General features: G+C 47.9%; 1 protein-coding gene across 2 annotated transcripts in view; it reads right to left on the reverse strand.

The window, feature by feature from the left end:
• Positions 1–11,960: 11,960 nt before the first annotated feature.
• LOC118389758 (sarcoplasmic/endoplasmic reticulum calcium ATPase 1-like) overlaps positions 11,961–18,714 on the reverse strand; it is a 118,458-nt gene continuing 111,704 nt past the window's right edge. For both annotated transcript variants that reach the window (XM_052529366.1, XM_052529365.1), the window contains 4 exons: positions 16,085–16,218; positions 13,223–13,340; positions 12,579–12,696; positions 11,961–12,093 (listed from right to left, as the gene is read on the reverse strand). In XM_052529366.1, the coding sequence (XP_052385326.1) occupies positions 12,050–12,093; positions 12,579–12,696; positions 13,223–13,340; positions 16,085–16,218 (414 nt within the window). In that variant the 3' untranslated portion in view covers positions 11,961–12,049. The remainder of the gene's footprint in view (positions 12,094–12,578; positions 12,697–13,222; positions 13,341–16,084; positions 16,219–18,714) is intronic.

The following is an 18,714-nucleotide window of genomic DNA, read 5'->3' on the forward strand; positions in this document are numbered from 1 at the left end:
TAATAGTAATGAATAATAATAATAATAGTAATGAATAATAATAATAATAGTAATGAATAATAATAATAATAGTAATGAATAATAATAATAATAATAGTAATGAATTCCATGGTAAATTTTGACTTATTAAAGATGTTTGTTCTTTAACAAGAACGTCTATAAAAATAATGACGCCCTAAACAAAATGCCGTTTTATTATTGAGAGATTTATCATTGACTGTGTAGCCAGAACTCGTCTTTGTGAAAGCAGAATATGAAGTGTTAATTACAAATCTAAATGAAATAAGTACAAGTGGCTGATTGACTGTGTAGTGGGAATTACCTTATCAAAACCCGAAGAGAGACATTTGAATGTTTCTCCAGAATAATCACACAAGACTCAGTTGAGCCTTTCAGTAATATCCCATTATCCTCTTCTGTGACTTGAGGCAGCCTAGAATATGAAACGTTATGATGGGGGGGTGATGAGAATTAAACATTTTTTTTTGCCTAAAGATGTGGGCCCCTACTCACTACTCGGAGGGGGAATAGAATGTTAAGCTATTTAGTGGTTTTCAAAATGTTAAACTTAATTCTGGACCACAACAAAGTAATTGTAGACCAGCCTGAGCACATTAAGTGCAACTGACTCTGGTTGTGTGTCAAATGTATGATCTCTGATTAATGATCTGACCTCTGAGATGTCATTTATCATCGCTCAGTCAGAAATCATAGATCATTCACAGTAGGATTTACAGGTGCACGAGTCTCTGAGTAATACTCAGGCTTAATACCACACTTCATGCTAAGTGTGTGTGTGTGTGTGTGTGTGGTTACCTTCTAATCAGGTCCTCGGGAGATGGCTCAGGTAGTCATCTTTATCTTCCATGCAACACTCTCTGTTCTCCTCATTATAAAACACCAGATATGACCTTACCTAGTATATTTTATAGTTTACCTTTATTTAACCAGGCAAGTCATTTAAGAACAAATTATTATTTTCAATGACGGCCTAGGAACAGTGGATTAACTGGTCTAGGAACAGTGGATTAACTGGTCTAGGAACAGTGGATTAACTGGTTTAGGAACAGTGGGTTAACTGGTCTAGGAACAGTGGATTAACTGGTCTAGGAACAGTGGATTAACTGGTCTAGGAACAGTGGGTTAACTGGTCTAGGAAGTGGGTTAACTGGTCTAGGAAGTGGGTTAACTGGTTTAGGAACAGTGGGTTAACTGGTCTAGGAACAGTGGGTTAACTGGTCTAGGAACAGTGGATTAACTGGTCTAGGAACAGTGGATTAACTGGTCTAGGAACAGTGGGTTAACTGGTCTAGGAACAGTGGATTAACTGGTCTAGGAACAGTGGGTTAACTGGTCTAGGAACAGTGGGTTAACTGGTCTAGGAACAGTGGGTTAACTGGTCTAGGAACAGTGGGTTAACTGGTCTAGGAACAGTGGGTTAACTGGTCTAGGAACAGTGGGTTAACTGGTCTAGGAACAGTGGGTTAACTGGTCTAGGAACAGTGGGTTAACTGGTCTAGGAACAGTGGGTTAACTGGTCTAGGAACAGTGGGTTAACTGGTCTAGGAACAGTGGGTTAACTGGTCTAGGAACAGTGGGTTAACTGGTCTAGGAACAGTGGGTTAACTGGTCTAGGAACAGTGGATTAACTGGTCTAGGAACAGTGGGTTAACTGGTCTAGGAACAGTGGATTAACTGGTCTAGGAACAGTGGGTTAACTGGTCTAGGAACAGTGGGTTAACTGGTCTAGGAACAGTGGGTTAACTGGTCTAGGAACAGTGGGTTAACTGGTCTAGGAACAGTGGGTTAACTGGTCTAGGAACAGTGGGTTAACTGGTCTAGGAACAGTGGGTTAACTGGTCTAGGAACAGTGGGTTAACTGGTCTAGGAACAGTGGGTTAACTGGTCTAGGAACAGTGGATTAACTGGTCTAGGAACAGTGGGTTAACTGGTCTAGGAACAGTGGGTTAACTGGTCTAGGAACAGTGGATTAACTGGTCTAGGAACAGTGGGTTAACTGGTCTAGGAACAGTGGGTTAACTGGTCTAGGAACAGTGGGTTAACTGGTCTAGGAACAGTGGGTTAACTGGTCTAGGAACAGTGGGTTAACTGGTCTAGGAACAGTGGGTTAACTGCCTGTTGAGTTGCAGAATGACAGATTTTTACCTTGTGGATTTGAATTTGCAACCTTTCGGTTACTAGTCCAACGCTCTAACCACTAGGTAACCTACCGCCCCTACACTCTAACCACTAGACTACCTACCTCCTCTACACTCTAACCACTAGGCTACCCTGCCGCCTCTACACTCTAACCACTAGGCTACCTACCGCCCCTACACTCTAACCACTAGGCTACCTACCGCCCCTACACTCTAACCATTAGGCTACCTACCTCCTCTACACTCTAACCACTAGGCTACCTACCGCTTCTACACTCTAACCACTAGGCTACCTACCGCCCCTACACTCTAACCACTAGGTAACCTACCGCCTCTACACTCTAACCACTAGGCTACCTACCGCCCCTACACTCTAACCACTATATATATAGGTAACCTACCGCCTCTACACTCTAACCACTAGGCTACCTACCGCTTCTACACTCTAACCACTAGGCTACCTACCGCCTCTACACTCTAACCACTAGGTAACCTACCGCCTCTACACTCTAACCACTAGGTAACCTACCGCCTCTACACTCTAACCACTAGGTAACCTACCGCCTCTACACTCTAACCACTAGGTAACCTACCGCCTCTACACTCTAACCACTAGGCTACCTACCGCTTCTACACTCTAACCACTAGGCTACCCTGCCGCCTCTACACTCTAACCACTAGGTAACCTACCGCCTCTACACTCTAACCACTAGGTAACCTACCGCCTCTACACTCTAACCACTAGGTAACCTACCGCCTCTACACTCTAACCACTAGGTAACCTACCGCCTCTACACTCTAACCACTAGGCTACCTACCGCTTCTACCCTCTAACCACTAGGCTACCTACCACCCCTACACTCTAACCACTAGGCTACCTACCGCTTCTACCCTCTAACCACTAGGCTACCCTGCCGCCCCTACACTCTAACCACTAGGCTACCCTGCCGCCCCTACACTCTAACCACTAGGCTACCCTGCCGCCCCTACACTCTAACCACTAGGCTACCCTGCCGCCTCTACACTCTAACCACTAGGTAACCTACCGCCTCTACACTCTAACCACTAGGCTACCTACCGCTTCTACCCTCTAACCACTAGGCTACCTACCACCCCTACACTCTAACCACTAGGCTACCTACCGCTTCTACCCTCTAACCACTAGGCTACCTACCACCCCTACACTCTAACCACTAGGCTACCCTGCCGCCCCTACACTCTAACCACTAGGCTACCCTGCCGCCCCTACACTCTAACCACTAGGCTACCCTGCCGCCCCTATATGGGTCCATTGGCTCTTCTAGTGACGCGTCACAAACATTTGGCTCCTCTCGTGAAGTGATGCGAGTCACAGACATCTTCACCGCTGGCAAAATGATTCCAATCCCTCCCTCTACTGGTAAGATTTAATTCAGGCACTATCACTTTGCCGTACACACGTAATATCGAAGAACCAAACTTATACTGAACAGAGTACAGATCTTGTTCGTCTCCCCATGAAATGTTCTCTAAACAACCAAACCCAACCCGCCGCATATTATTGCAAAAGGAAACAAACCTCTGAATAAATAAGATAAATAATCTTTATTTCCATGTATTTGTCACATATAAAATTGTGTCCACATTTAATATTAACAAGGCAATAAAGATAATCCTTTATTTCTGAGTGGTGAGCTTCAGGCTCCAGAGGCTTGTAAATGTTTCCTATTGGTTGACAGGGAGAATGGTCCAATGGGAGCAGAGCCAACTCTAGATTGGTGACTCCCTGATTGATAATGCGCACATGGGGTGGCTATTTTATCAGAGCACAAGATGCCAACCGTTAGCCTGGCGGTCCCAGATCTGTTTCTACGGTCAAGTCAACTGTTATGGTCGTTGTCAATTGGAAACTTGGCAAGACAGCACAAACAGATCTAGGACCAGGCTATCGAAGCGTACCATGGTTAGAAGAGGACCACCTTCCTAACTGTGACCCAAATGACTAACGGGGGGGTCTCTGGAGCCTGTAGTCACACCAAGCCTTTCAACGCACATAACGCTTCATTTACCCAAGATTCATCCCTGCTCATCACTCTGTGTAAAGACATAATTCATTTAGAAGTGCTCATCAAACATTCTTAAACCAGATTACTATCACTGAAAATTAATGATTTAATCATCAAAATTATTATTCTCATGGTCATTATGATGATTATTTGTTTATTTTAGTCATTTTCTTCTCTCCTAGCAACCGTAAAAAAAACAACAGCAATGATAAATAAAACCTTTTTCTAGTCGACAAGAGAATGGAGATCCTTAGATGTGCTTAAAGTAAAACTGAAATAGTTTCTTGCAGTTGGTAAGTAAGTAGGTTTCATTGATGTCATGTAAGTTATCAGAAAAGGTCATAATATACAGTATAGGTTATTAATTACAGTAACAAAGTATCCATGCGATCGTTCTTTCTCGTTTTGCTGTACAAAGTTCAAGGATTCAGTAGTAAACAACAAGGTACTGTACAAACCCACATCACTGCTGGACAGCCTGAGTACCATCAGGATCTGGGGCTGAGGACCAGCTAGGAAGCACACCAGCGCTCCTGAAGCCTTCTGCCACTGTTAAGCCAATAGATACACTAGAGAGAGCTTCTGCATCACCTTGGTAAACATTTCCTTGATGAAACCAAGCGTGGCTACAGTGTTCTAGATCTTGGCCCCCTACACTAAGCTCAACACTGTGTTGTGTGTGTGATGGGTTAACTGGCTGTCGTTAACTGGCTCTCGTTAACTGGCTCTCGTTAACTGGCTCTCGTTAACTGGCTCTCGTTAACTGGCTCTCGTTAACTGGCTCTCGTTAACTGGCTCGTTAACTGGCTCGTTAACTGGCTCTCGTTAACTGGCTCGTTAACTGGCTCGTTAACTGGCTGTCGTTAACTGGCTGTCGTTAACTGGCTGTCGTTAACTGGCTCGTTAACTGGCTCTCGTTAACTGGCTCGTTAACTGGCTCGTTAACTGGCTCTCGTTAACTGGCTCTCGTTAACTGGCTCTCGTTAACTGGCTCTCGTTAACTGGCTCTCGTTAACTGGCTCTCGTTAACTGGTTGTCTAACCTTTAAGAGCCGGTCTTTCTTTGCAACTGTTACAACTGTAGGCTACGCTGTTCTTTGATGAAATGGAAACTTACGTGGTCAGAACCCGTCTGATCTGGAGTGATAGGACTGACCCAAGACCAGTCCAGTACTGGTTGGTGCTCTAACCAAGGATGACCTGGAAAAAGGTGTCAGGAGGCTCAGTATGGACGAGACACTGATTAGCGTCTTCTTCCCAACAGCTATCCCACTGGCCTCAGCCCACACAGCACGCCCCCCACCACCAAAAAAACCAAGAACTAAAAACACAATCTAAAACCTCCTAGATTCATTCAGTCAAATACGCCATTATTACTAGTTTTAAAAACAATACACAAATAGGTAACCTGTAAAGGCAAAAAGCATTGGCAGTAGCAGCACAAAGATCAGGCAGATGAGCTGGAGTCAACTTGTCTTACTGGACATTCTTTAAGGATAATGAATAACTAGGTGTTATTCTTATTCATTAATGTCAAAACTAAAAAGGGCTAGATTGGTAAACAAGTGTTTGGGGGGTTGGGGGGGGGGGTCTATGGGAAAAAAAATACATTAATTATTAGACCTTACTAGGTCCAAGTGGAAGTACAACATGTTGGGAGTGTTAAGAGTCTTGATATGATTGACACGTGTGCATGTTCTTATGTGTGGGAGACAAAGGTCTCTGATATACCTCTATGAAGGCGAGCCAATTCAGCTACCTTGTTGTTAATTCTCCTCCTCACCCTCCTCTAAGCATCCTTTCCAAAGCAGAAGTATATTTTGTGCAGCTACAGCCGTACGAGTAGCACTCCACAGCTACAGCCGTACGAGTAGCACTCCACAGCTACAGCCGTACGAGTAGCACTCTACAGCTACAGCCGTACGAGTAGCACTCTACAGCTACAGCCGTACGAGTAGCACTCTACAGCTACAGCCGTACGAGTAGCACTCTACAGCTACAGCCGTACGAGTAGCACTCTACAGCTACAGCCGTACGAGTAGCACTCTACAGCTACAGCCGTACGAGTAGCACTCTACAGCTACAGCCGTACAGTAGCACTCTACAGCTACAGCCGTACGAGTAGCACTCTACAGCTACAGCCGTACGAGTAGCACTCTACAGCTACAGCCCAGTAGCACTCTACAGCTACAGCCGTACGAGTAGCACTCTACAGCTACAGCCGTACGAGTAGCACTCTACAGCTACAGCCGTACGAGTAGCACTCTACAGCTACAGCCGTACGAGTAGCACTCTACAGCTACAGCCGTACCAGTTGCACTCTACAGCTACAGCCGTACCAGTAGCACTCTACAGCTACAGCCGTACCAGTAGCACTCCACAGCTACAGCCGTACGAGTAGCACTCTACAGCCGTACGAGTAGCACTCCAGCTACAGCCCGAGTAGCACTCTACAGCTACAGCCGTACGAGTAGCACTCTACAGCTACAGCCCGAGTAGCACTCTACAGCACAGCCGTACGAGTAGCACTCTACAGCTACAGCCCAGTAGCACTCTACAGCTACAGCCGTACGAGTAGCACTCTACAGCTACAGCCGTACGAGTAGCACTCTACAGCTACAGCCGTACCAGTAGCACTCTACAGCTACAGCCGTACCAGTAGCACTCTACAGCTACAGCCGTACCAGTAGCACTCTACAGCCGTACCAGTAGCACTCTACAGCCGTACCAGTAGCACTCTACAGCCGTACGAGTAGCACTCTACAGCCGTACGAGTAGCACTCTACAGCCGTACCAGTAGCACTCTACAGCCGTACGAGTAGCACTCTACAGCCGTACGAGTAGCACTCTACAGCCGTACGAGTAGCACTCTACAGCCGTACGAGTAGCACTCTACAGCCGTACGAGTAGCACTCTACAGCTACAGCCGTACGAGTAGCACTCTACAGCTACAGCCGTACCAGTAGCACTCTACAGCTACAGCCGTACCAGTAGCACTCTACAGCTACAGCCGTACCAGTAGCACTCTACAGCTACAGCCGTACCAGTAGCACTCTACAGCTACAGCCGTACCAGTAGCACTCTACAGCTACAGCCGTACCAGTAGCACTCTACAGCTACAGCCGTACCAGTAGCACTCTACAGCTACAGCCGTACCAGTAGCACTCTACAGCTACAGCCGTACCAGTAGCACTCTACAGCTACAGCCGTACCAGTAGCACTCTACAGCTACAGCCGTACCAGTAGCACTCTACAGCTACAGCCGTACCAGTAGCACTCTACAGCTACAGCCGTACCAGTAGCACTCTACAGCTACAGCCGTACCAGTAGCACTCTACAGCTACAGCCGTACCAGTAGCACTCTACAGCTACAGCCGTACCAGTAGCACTCTACAGCTACAGCCGTACCAGTAGCACTCTACAGCTACAGCCGTACCAGTAGCACTCTACAGCTACAGCCGTACCAGTAGCACTCTACAGCTACAGCCGTACCAGTAGCACTCTACAGCTACAGCCGTACCAGTAGCACTCTACAGCTACAGCCGTACGAGTAGCACTCTACAGCTACAGCCGTACGAGTAGCACTCTACAGCTACAGCCGTACGAGTAGCACTCTACAGCTACAGCCGTACGAGTAGCACTCTACAGCTACAGCCGTACGAGTAGCACTCTACAGCTACAGCCGTACGAGTAGCACTCTACAGCTACAGCCGTACGAGTAGCACTCTACAGCTACAGCCGTACGAGTAGCACTCTACAGCTACAGCCGTACGAGTAGCACTCTACAGCTACAGCCGTACGAGTAGCACTCCACAGCTACAGCCGTACCAGTAGCACTCCACAGCTACAGCCGTACCAGTAGCACTCTACAGCTACAGCCGTACCAGTAGCACTCTACAGCTACAGCCGTACCAGTAGCACTCCACAGCTACAGCCGTACCAGTAGCACTCCACAGCTACAGCCGTACCAGTAGCACTCTACAGCTACAGCCGTACCAGTAGCACTCTACAGCTACAGCCGTACGAGTAGCACTCTACAGCTACAGCCGTACGAGTAGCACTCCACAGCTACAGCCGTACCAGTAGCACTCCACAGCTACAGCCGTACGAGTAGCACTCCACAGCTACAGCCGTACGAGTAGCACTCCACAGCTACAGCCGTACCAGTAGCACTCCACAGCTACAGCCGTACCAGTAGCACTCCACAGCTACAGCCGTACCAGTAGCACTCCACAGCTACAGCCGTACGAGTAGCACTCTACAGCTACAGCCGTACGAGTAGCACTCTACAGCTACAGCCGTACGAGTAGCACTCTACAGCTACAGCCGTACGAGTAGCACTCCACAGCTACAGCCGTACGAGTAGCACTCCACAGCTACAGCCGTACGAGTAGCACTCCACAGCTACAGCCGTACGAGTAGCACTCCACAGCTACAGCCGTACGAGTAGCACTCCACAGCTACAGCCGTACGAGTAGCACTCCACAGCTACAGCCGTACCAGCAGCACTCCACAGCTACAGCCGTACGAGTAGCACTCCACAGCTACAGCCGTACGAGTAGCACTCCACAGCTACAGCCGTACGAGTAGCACTCCACAGCTACAGCCGTACCAGTAGCACTCCACAGCTACAGCCGTACCAGTAGCACTCCACAGCTACAGCCGTACCAGTAGCACTCTACAGCTACAGCTGTGATTAAGGAACAGAGTTATTCTGGAATAGACATGGGAAGAGGGCTGAAGGTTGGCTGTGAGGCTGGATGGGCTTGTCACAATAGTCTGGCCAGAGTGGGTTTGAACTCAGTGGGTGGAGAAATCATTTCACCTTGGTTGGCTTGTGTCTGGGCTGACCCCAGCTCCCCCAATAGCAGCTAAGCAGCAGAAAGCTATTCACACATTCAGGAGATAGAGGCCTACACTACACTGCCCAAGGCTGAATGAGTCACAACTCAGGCCTAAAGATGCCTGCCTGCCTCTTCAACAGAGAGAAGGGAGAAAGGGAGAGAAGAGAGCGATATAAGAGAGAGGAGAGGACAAAAATCAGAGCCAAACAGCAGAAATCAGCTCAATATACAGCAAGCAGATGTCCATGTGGAGAGAAACAGGTAAAGGAAGGATGTAGAGGAAGAGAAAGAGGGAGGAAAGGATGTAGAGGAAGAGAAAGAGGGAGGAAAGAATGTAGAGGAAGAGAAAGAGGGAGGGAAGAAAAAGGAGGAAGAGAAAGAGTGAGGGAAGGAAAAGGAGGAAGAGAAAGAGTGAGGGAAGGATGTAGAGGAAGAGAAAGAGGGAGGAAAGGATGTAGAGGAAGAGAAAGAGTGAGGGAAGGATGTAGAGGAAGAGAAAGAGGGAGGAAAGGATGTAGAGGAAGAGAAAGAGGGAGGAAAGGATGTAGAGGAAGAGAAAGAGGGAGGAAAGAATGTAGAGGAAGAGAAAGAGGGAGGAAAGTAAGAGAAAGAGGGAGGAAAGGAAGAGAAAGAGGGAGGGAAGGAAAAGGAGGAAGAGAAAGAGTGAGGGAAGGAAAAGGAGGAAGAGAAAGAGTGAGGGAAGGAAGAGAAAGAGGGAGGGAAGGAAAAGGAGGAAGAGAAAGAGGGAGGGAAGGATGTAGAGGAAGAGAAAGAGGGAGGAAAGAATGTAGAGGAAGAGAAAGAGGGAGGGAGGGAAGGATGTAGAGGAAGAGAAAGAGGGAGGGAGGGAAGGATGTAGAGGAAGAGAAAGAGGGAGGAAAGTAAGAGAAAGAGGGAGGAAAGGAAGAGAAAGAGGGAGGGAAGGAAAAGGAGGAAGAGAAAGAGTGAGGGAAGGAAAAGGAGGAAGAGAAAGAGTGAGGGAAGGAAAAGGAGGAAGAGAAAGAGGGAGGGAAGGAAAAGGAGGAAGAGAAAGAGTGAGGGAAGGATGTAGAGGAAGAGAAAGAGGGAGGAAAGGAAGAGAAAGAGGGAGGGAAGGAAAAGGAGGAAGAGAAAGAGTGAGGGAAGGAAAAGGAGGAAGAGAAAGAGTGAGGGAAGGATGTAGAGGAAGAGAAAGAGGGAGGAAAGGAAGAGAAAGAGTGAGGGAAGGAAAAGGAGGAAGAGAAAGAGGGAGGAAAGGAAAAGGAGGAAGAGAAAGAGGGAGGGAAGGAAAAGGAGGAAGTGAAAGAGGGAGGGAAGGATGTAGAGGAAGAGAAAGAGGGAGGAAACGAAAAGGAGGAAGAGAAAGAGTGAGGGAAGGATGTAGAGGAAGAGAAAGAGGGAGGAAAGGAAGAGAAAGAGGGAGGGAAGGAAAAGGAGGAAGAGAAAGAGTGAGGGAAGGAAAAGGAGGAAGAGAAAGAGTGAGGGAAGGATGTAGAGGAAGAGAAAGAGGGAGGAAAGGATGTAGAGGAAGAGAAAGAGTGAGGAAAGGAAGAGAAAGAGGGAGGGAAGGAAAAGGAGGAAGAGAAAGAGTGAGGGAAGGAAAAGGAGGAAGAGAAAGAGTGAGGGAAGGATGTAGAGGAAGAGAAAGAGGGAGGAAAGGAAGAGAAAGAGTGAGGGAAGGAAAAGGAGGAAGAGAAAGAGGGAGGAAAGGAAAAGGAGGAAGAGAAAGAGGGAGGGAAGGAAAAGGAGGAAGTGAAAGAGGGAGGGAAGGATGTAGAGGAAGAGAAAGAGGGAGGAAACGAAAAGGAGGAAGAGAAAGAGTGAGGGAAGGATGTAGAGGAAGAGAAAGAGGGAGGAAAGGAAGAGAAAGAGGGAGGGAAGGAAAAGGAGGAAGAGAAAGAGTGAGGGAAGGAAAAGGAGGAAGAGAAAGAGTGAGGGAAGGATGTAGAGGAAGAGAAAGAGGGAGGAAAGGATGTAGAGGAAGAGAAAGAGTGAGGAAAGGAAGAGAAAGAGTGAGGGAAGGAAAAGGAGGAAGAGAAAGAGGGAGGGAAGGAAAAGGAGGAAGAGAAAGAGGGAGGGAAGAAAAAGGGGGGAGAAAGAGTGAGGGAAGGATGTAGAGGAAGAGAAAGAGGGAGGAAAGGAAAAGGAGGATGAAAAAGAGGGAGGGAAGGATGTAGAGAAAGAGAAAGAGGGAGGGAAGGAAAAGGAGGAAGAGAAAGAGGGAGGGAAGGAAAAGGAGGAAGTGAAAGAGGGAGGGAAGGATGTAGAGGAAGAGAAAGAGGGAGGGAAGGATGTAGAGGAAGTGAAAGAGGGAGGGAAGGAAAAGGAGGAAGAGAGGAATGTGGTGATCCAGTTAAAAGAGAGTAGTTACAGTGTGATGGTCTGACTACCATGACCCTGGCAGAGCAGCACAGACCACTGACAATACTGTGGATCTGAATGACAGAAGCCTTGGCAGACCGAGGGGTTCATATGGGGTGGGATGGACACATGAGTACTGGATACACCCAGAACAGTCTGCCACAGACATCTGGCATGGGGGGTGGGCAGACACCTCAGGCCGAGCAGCGTGGTTCCTCTTACTGCCCGTTGGTAGTATCTTCTCCTGCATGCCAGTGTCTGTCTGTTGTTGGTACCATCAAGTCTGTCTGTAACCTCCAGGTTATGCCCCTCTCTCTCTCTCTCTCTGTGTAGACATCACAATTCCCCGCTCTCCTCCTACCCATCTCTCTCTCTCTCTCTCTCTCTCTGTGTGTCGACATCACAATTCCCCGCTCTCCTCCTACCCATCTCTCTCTCTCTCCATGGTCTACCTATTGCACCACTATGTTACTGTACAGAGTCAAAAGCGATGAGTGGAACGTTTTTAAGTCCTGGGTGTGTTTTGTAGTTTTCATCACTCTTTCCTGGGCCTACGTGAACATGTGTGTGTGTGTGTGTGTGTGTGTGTGTGTGTGTGTGTGTGTGTGTGTGTGTGTGTGTGTGTGTGTGTGTGTGTGTGTGTGTGTGAGAGTGAGAGAGTCTTAATATTTTAGCTGCCTGTTCCTGTACTTCTTGTCGTCGTTGTCTGTTGGGGAGGAGAAACACAACATCAATAATAATACCACATGAACGTCTACAGTACATGGATGTGTCCATGCATGGGGCTTAACCCGGAGCCAAAAAAACTAATGGAAACTAACCAAAAATATATGGCTAAGTCCAAAACCTAGCAGGTTTTTTGCTAAATATGTACGTTCCGAGAGGTGGAAAGATATATATATATATATATATTATATATTATTATTATTATATTGAAAGAGGAAGCAGAGGGGAAGAAAAGACTAAGATACATTTTCTAGAAGAAGAGAGGAGAGAGTTTAGGCTGAATAAAGAATGCAGAAAAAGAGGGGAAAGTAAGAAACAGTCCCTTTGGGAGATTTTTCCATTAAGCCCTAGAAGAGAAGCTATCCTTATAACTCTGTTGTCTCGCCAAAGCCCTGTTACAGTCTCTATGGAAACCTAACAATCACATTCCTCTACAGGAAGCTCATTTTAGACACTGAGTTGTACCGTCTAAGTGGTTGCGGGAGATGTACTTGAGGGCCTCGTCCAATAGGATGACAGGAAATGATATCTTGAGGACCACGATCCACTGGCACCAGGTCAGAGGGATCACCTGGAAGATCAGCTAGATAGAGGTCATAGAAATAGAGGTCATAGAAAGAAAGAAAGAAAGAAAGAAAGAAAGAAAGAAAGAAAGAAAGAAAGAAAGAAAGAAAGAACGAAAGAACGAAAGAACGAAAGAACGAAAGAACGAAAGAAAGAAAGAAAGAAAGAAAGAAAGAAAGAACGAAAGAACGAACGAAAGAACGAAAGAACGAACGAAAGAACGAAAGAACGAACGAAAGAAAGAAAGAAAGAACGAAAGAACGAAAGAACGAAAGAACGAAAGAACGAAAGAACGAAAGAACGAAAGAACGAAAGAAAGAAAGAACGAGAGAAAGAAAGAAAGAACGAGAGAAATAAAGAAAGAAAGAACGAGAGAAAGAGAGAAAGAGAGAGAGAAAAAGAGAGGTCAGAGAGAGAAAGAGAGAAAGAGAGAGAGAAAAAGAGAGGTCAGAGAGAGAAAGAAAGAGAGAGGGATACACAATAAATCATACTCTTGCCGATGGACAGAGACTGTATATATACACATACACACACACTGTACTCACAGGCAACGGCTCAACGTAGAGGATGAGGAAGTGGAGGGACATGGAGAGGAAGATTGCTCCCAGCAGCCAGAAGTTGACCCACGGAGGCATCCTGATCATGGACTGGTTCTCTGACAGACTAGGGTCCAGAGGAGGAGGAATCACATTACAACAACTACTGATCCCAGACCTGGGCAGCGAAACATGGTCTACAGGACAAAGATTACACTACAGAGGAGGAGGGGTCACATTACAACAACTACTGATCCCAGACCTGGGCAGCGAAACATGGTCTACAGGACAAAGATTACACTACAGAGGAGGAGGAGTCACACTACAACACCTACTGATCCCAGACCTGGGCAGCGAAACATGGTCTACAGGACAAAGATTACACTACAGAGGAGGAGGAGTCACACTACAACAACTACTGATCCCAGACCTGGGCAGCGAAACATGGTCTACAGGACAAAGATTACACTACAGAGGAGGAGGGGTTAACTGGTCTAGGAACAGTGGGTTAACTGGTCTAGGAACAGTGGGTTAACTGGTCTAGGAACAGTGGGTTAACTGGTCTAGGAACAGTGGGTTAACTGCCTGTTCAGGGGCAGAACGACAGATTTGTACCTTGTCAGCTCGGGGGTTGAACTAGTCCAACACTCTAACCACTAGGCTACCCTGCCGCCCCTACACTAACCACTAGGCTACCTGCCGCCCCTACACTCTAACCACTAGGCTACCTGCCGCCCCTACACTAACCACTAGGCTACCTGCCGCTGAGTAATAGTATCATTAACTGTCACTTTTAATAAAGTATCATTAACTGTCCTGGGTACACTCTAACCACTAGGCTACCTGTCACGCCCTACACTCTAACCACTAGGCTACCTGTCCGCCCCTACACTAACCACTAGGCTACCTGCCGCCCCTACACTCTAACCACTAGGCTACCCTGCCGCCCCTACACTCTAACCACTAGGCTACCTGCCTCCTCTACACTCTAACCACTAGGCTACCTGCCTCCTCTACACTCTAACCACTAGGCTACCTGCCTCCTCTACACTCCAACCACTAGGCTAACTGCCTCCTCTACACTCTAACCACTAGGCTACCCTGCCGCCCCTACACTCTAACCACTAGGCTACCCTGCCGCCCCTACACTCTAACCACTAGGCTACCCTGCCGCCCCTACACTCTAACCACTAGGCTACCCTAGGCCGCCCCTACACTCTAACCACTAGGCTACCCTGCCGCCCTACACTCTAACCACTAGGCTACCCTGCCGCCCTACACTCTAACCACTAGGCTACCCTGGCCGAACGTCTACACTCTAACCACTAGGCTACCCTGCCGAACGTCTACACTCTAACCACTAGGCTACCTACCTCCTCTAGACTCTAACCACTAGGCTACCTACCTCCTCTAGACTCTAACCACTAGGCTACCTGCCTCCTCTACACTCTAACCACAGGCTACCTGCCTCCTCTACACTCTAACCACTAGGCTACCTGCCGCCCCTACACTCTAACCACTAGGCTACCCTGCCGCCCCTACACTCTAACCACTAGGCTACCTGCCTCCTCTACACTCTAACCACTAGGCTACCTGCCTCCTCTACACTCTAACCACTAGGCTACCTACCTCCTCTACACTCTAACCACTAGGCTACCTGCCTCCTCTACACTCTAACCACTAGGCTACCTACCTCCTCTCCACTCTAACCACTAGGCTACCTACCTCCTCTCCACTCTAACCACTAGGCTACCTACCTCCTCTCCACTCTAACCACTAGGCTACCTGCCTCCTCTCCACTCTAACCACTAGGCTACCTGCCTCCTCTCCACTCTAACCACTGCCGCCCCGTGGGCTGACCGCTTAATATATTCCACTTTAAAATGTAAATAGTTATTCTGTACTTTAACCCAAACGTCTCTTCCATGAACGTGTTCCTTCCTCATCTGTTACTATGGTGATATTCGTCATACATCACATGGATGGAGTTCAAACCGAATGAAAACAGGCTTCTCGATCCAACGGCAACTTAATGTGCTCCATTGGTCAATTATACAGTGCCTCGTTTTGGCTTGGAGAAATGAACCACCATTTACTTCTTTTTTTTTTACTGACCCTAGAACTATTAATAATAATATTTCCTTCCCAAAGAAATGTTTCCCACTCGAGAGAGAGAGAGAGAGAGAGAGAGAGAGAGAGAGAGAGAGAGAGAGAGAGAGAGAGAGAGAGAGAGAGAGAGAGAGAGAGAGAGAGAGAGAGAGAGAGAGAGAGAGAGAGAGAGAGAGAGAGAGAGAGAGAGAGAGAGAGAGAGAGAGAGAGAGAGAGAGAGAGAGAGAGAGAGAGAGAGAGAGAGAGAGAGAGAGAGAGAGAGAGAGAGAGAGAGAGAGAGAGAGAGAGAGAGAGATTAGAGAGAGAGAGAGATTAGAGAGATTAGGCCTATGGGTTTGTGGGTAGCTTCTGACAGGGCTACTCCATAGGAAACCCTGGAGTCAGAGTTTTCCCTCAGAGTGCCTCTCCTCCCTCCATCACAAAACACCCCGATGACGTCTCTTCATGTTCGAGATGTGGAAATAGATGCCTTCCAACTACCCAGAAATAACATGCTGACGCTGTGGGAAACCAGTCATAACCATAGTAACATGGATGTGACTGTAGGCTATGCTATCATTAAAGCAAATAGAATAAACCGTACTTATAAAAGGCTTATAAAGTTGTTGTCGGAAGTTTACCTACACTTAGGTTGGAGTCATTTAAAACTCGTTTGTCAACCACTCCACAATTTTTCTTGTTAACAAACTATACTTCCGACATCAACTGTACATACAATCATATAGCGATGTTCCCTCTAAGTAGGAGAGGCTGCTGATTGACCTGTTGAGGGAGTTGAACATCTCTATGGTGACCAGCACGGAGAGGGCCATGGTGGTGGGGAAACGAGACTCAAACACCTCACAGTCCATGCCCTGGAACATGAGGTTGTCCTCCGAGCACTGCATGAAGTGCCTCTGTGTGGAGAGAGAGGACAAAAGGTGAGTGGGGTTCACAGCACATAGACAACAGAAACATACATGACAGTACACTGCATAAAGTGCCTCTGTGTGGAGAGAGAGGACAAAGGTGAGCGGGGTTCACAGCACATAGACAACAGAAACATACATGACAGTACACTGCATAAAGTGCCTCTGTGTGGAGAGAGAGGACAAAAGGTGAGCGGGGTTCACAGCACATAGACAACAGAAACATACATGACAGTACACTGCATAAAGTGCCTCTGTGTGGAGAGAGAGGACAAAAGGTGAGCGGGGTTCACTGCACATAGACAACAGAAACATACATGACAGTACACTGCATAAAGTGCCTCTGTGTGGAGAGAGAGGACAAAAGGTGAGCGGGGTTCACAGCACATAGACAACAGAAACATACATGACAGTACACTGCATAAAGTGCCTCTGTGCTGAGAGAGGACAAAAGGTAAGCGGGGTTCACAGCACATAGACAACAGAAACATACATGATATTTTTTTACACTTTATTTAAAGTGCCTCTGTGTTAAGAAGAGGACAAAAGGTAAGCGGGGTTCACAGCACATAGACAACAGAAACATACATGACAGAACACTGCATAAAGTGCCTCTGTTGGAGAGAGAGGACAAAAGGTCAGCTCAGGGGTTGAAATTGCAACATAGACAACAGAAACATACATGACAGTACACTGCTATAAAGGTGCCTCTGTGTAGAGAGACCACAAAGGTAACCGGGTTAACCACAGGCACTAGACAACAGAAACATACATGACAGTACACTGCATAAAGTGCCTCTGTGTACACTCTAACCAAAGGCTAACCGCCTACACTCTAACCACTAGGCTACCAAGCACACTCTAACCACTAGACAACAGAAACATAGGCATGACAGTACACTGCATAAAGGCTGCCTCTGCCGCCCCTACACTCTAACCACTAGGCTACCCTGGGGCCCCTACACACATAACCACAGAAACATACATGACAGTACACTGCAACCAAGTGCCTCTGACAGTAACCATGGGCTACCCTGCTGCACCGTACACTCAAACCACTCTTCAATTCTATATATTTTTTTAAAATATATATTTTTTTACCACTTTATTTAACTAGGCAAGTACGGTCTAACCAAGAAATTCATATTTTCAATGATAGCCTAACCACTAGGCTAACTGGTCTACAGGAACCAGTGGGTTAACTGCCTGTTCAGGGCAGAACCACTAGGCTACCTGTCAGCCCTACATTTGAACTTGCAACCTTCCGGTTCCAAGTCCAACACTCTAACCACTAGGCTACCTACCGCCTCTACACTCTAACCACTAGGCTACCCTCTGCCGCCCCTACACTCTAACCACTAGGCTACCCTGCCGCCCCTACACTCTAACCACTAGGCTACCCTGCCGCCCCTACACTCTAACCACTAGGCTACCCTGCCGCCCCTACACTCTAACCACTAGGCTACCCTGCCGCCCCTACACTCTAACCACTAGGCTAACCTACCGCCCCTACACTCTAACCACTAGGCTACCCTACCGCCCCTACACTCTAACCACTAGGCTACCCTGCCGCCCCTACACTCTAACCACTAGGCTACCTACCGCCCCTACACTCTAACCACTAGGCTACCCTGCCGCCCCTACACTCTAACCACTAGGCTACCCTACCGCCCCTACACTCTAACCACTAGGCTACCCTGCCGCCCCTACACTCTAACCACTAGGCTATACCTACCACCTCTACACTCTAACCACTAGGCTACCCTGCCGCCCCTACACTCTAACCACTAGGCTACCTAACCCCCCTACACTCTAACCACTAGGCTAACCTGCCGCCCCTACACTCTAACCACTAGGCTACCCTGCCGCCCTACACTCTAACCACTAGGCTACCCTGCCGCCCCTACACTCTAACCACTAGGCTACCCTGCCGCCCCTACACTCTAACCACTAGGCTACCCTGCCGCCCCTACACTCTAACCACTAGGCTAACCTACCGCAGACCCTACACTCTAACCACTAGGCTACCCTGCCGCCCCTACACTCTAACCACTAGGCTACCCTACATTTACCCCTACACTCTAACCACTAGGCTACCCTGCCACCCCTACACTCTAACCACCTAACACTCTAACCACTAGGCTACCCTGCCGCCCCTACACTCTAACCACTAGGCTAACCTACCGCCCCTACACTCTAACCACTAGGCTACCTACCGCCCTACACTCTAACCACTAGGCTACCTACCGCCCCTACACTCTAACCACTAGGCTACCCTACCGCCCCTACACTCTAACCACTAGGCTACCCTGCCGCCCCTACACTCTAACCACTAGGCTACCCTGCCACCCCTACACTCTAACCACTAGGCTACCTACCGCCCCTACACTCTAACCACTAGGCTACCCTGCCGCCCCTACACTCTAACCACTAGGCTACCCTGCCGCCCCTACACTCTAACCACTAGGCTACCCTGCCGCCCCT

The sequence above is a fragment of the Oncorhynchus keta genome, chromosome 11, assembly GCF_023373465.1.
Source record: "Oncorhynchus keta strain PuntledgeMale-10-30-2019 chromosome 11, Oket_V2, whole genome shotgun sequence".
Classification (NCBI taxonomy): domain Eukaryota; kingdom Metazoa; phylum Chordata; class Actinopteri; order Salmoniformes; family Salmonidae; genus Oncorhynchus; species Oncorhynchus keta.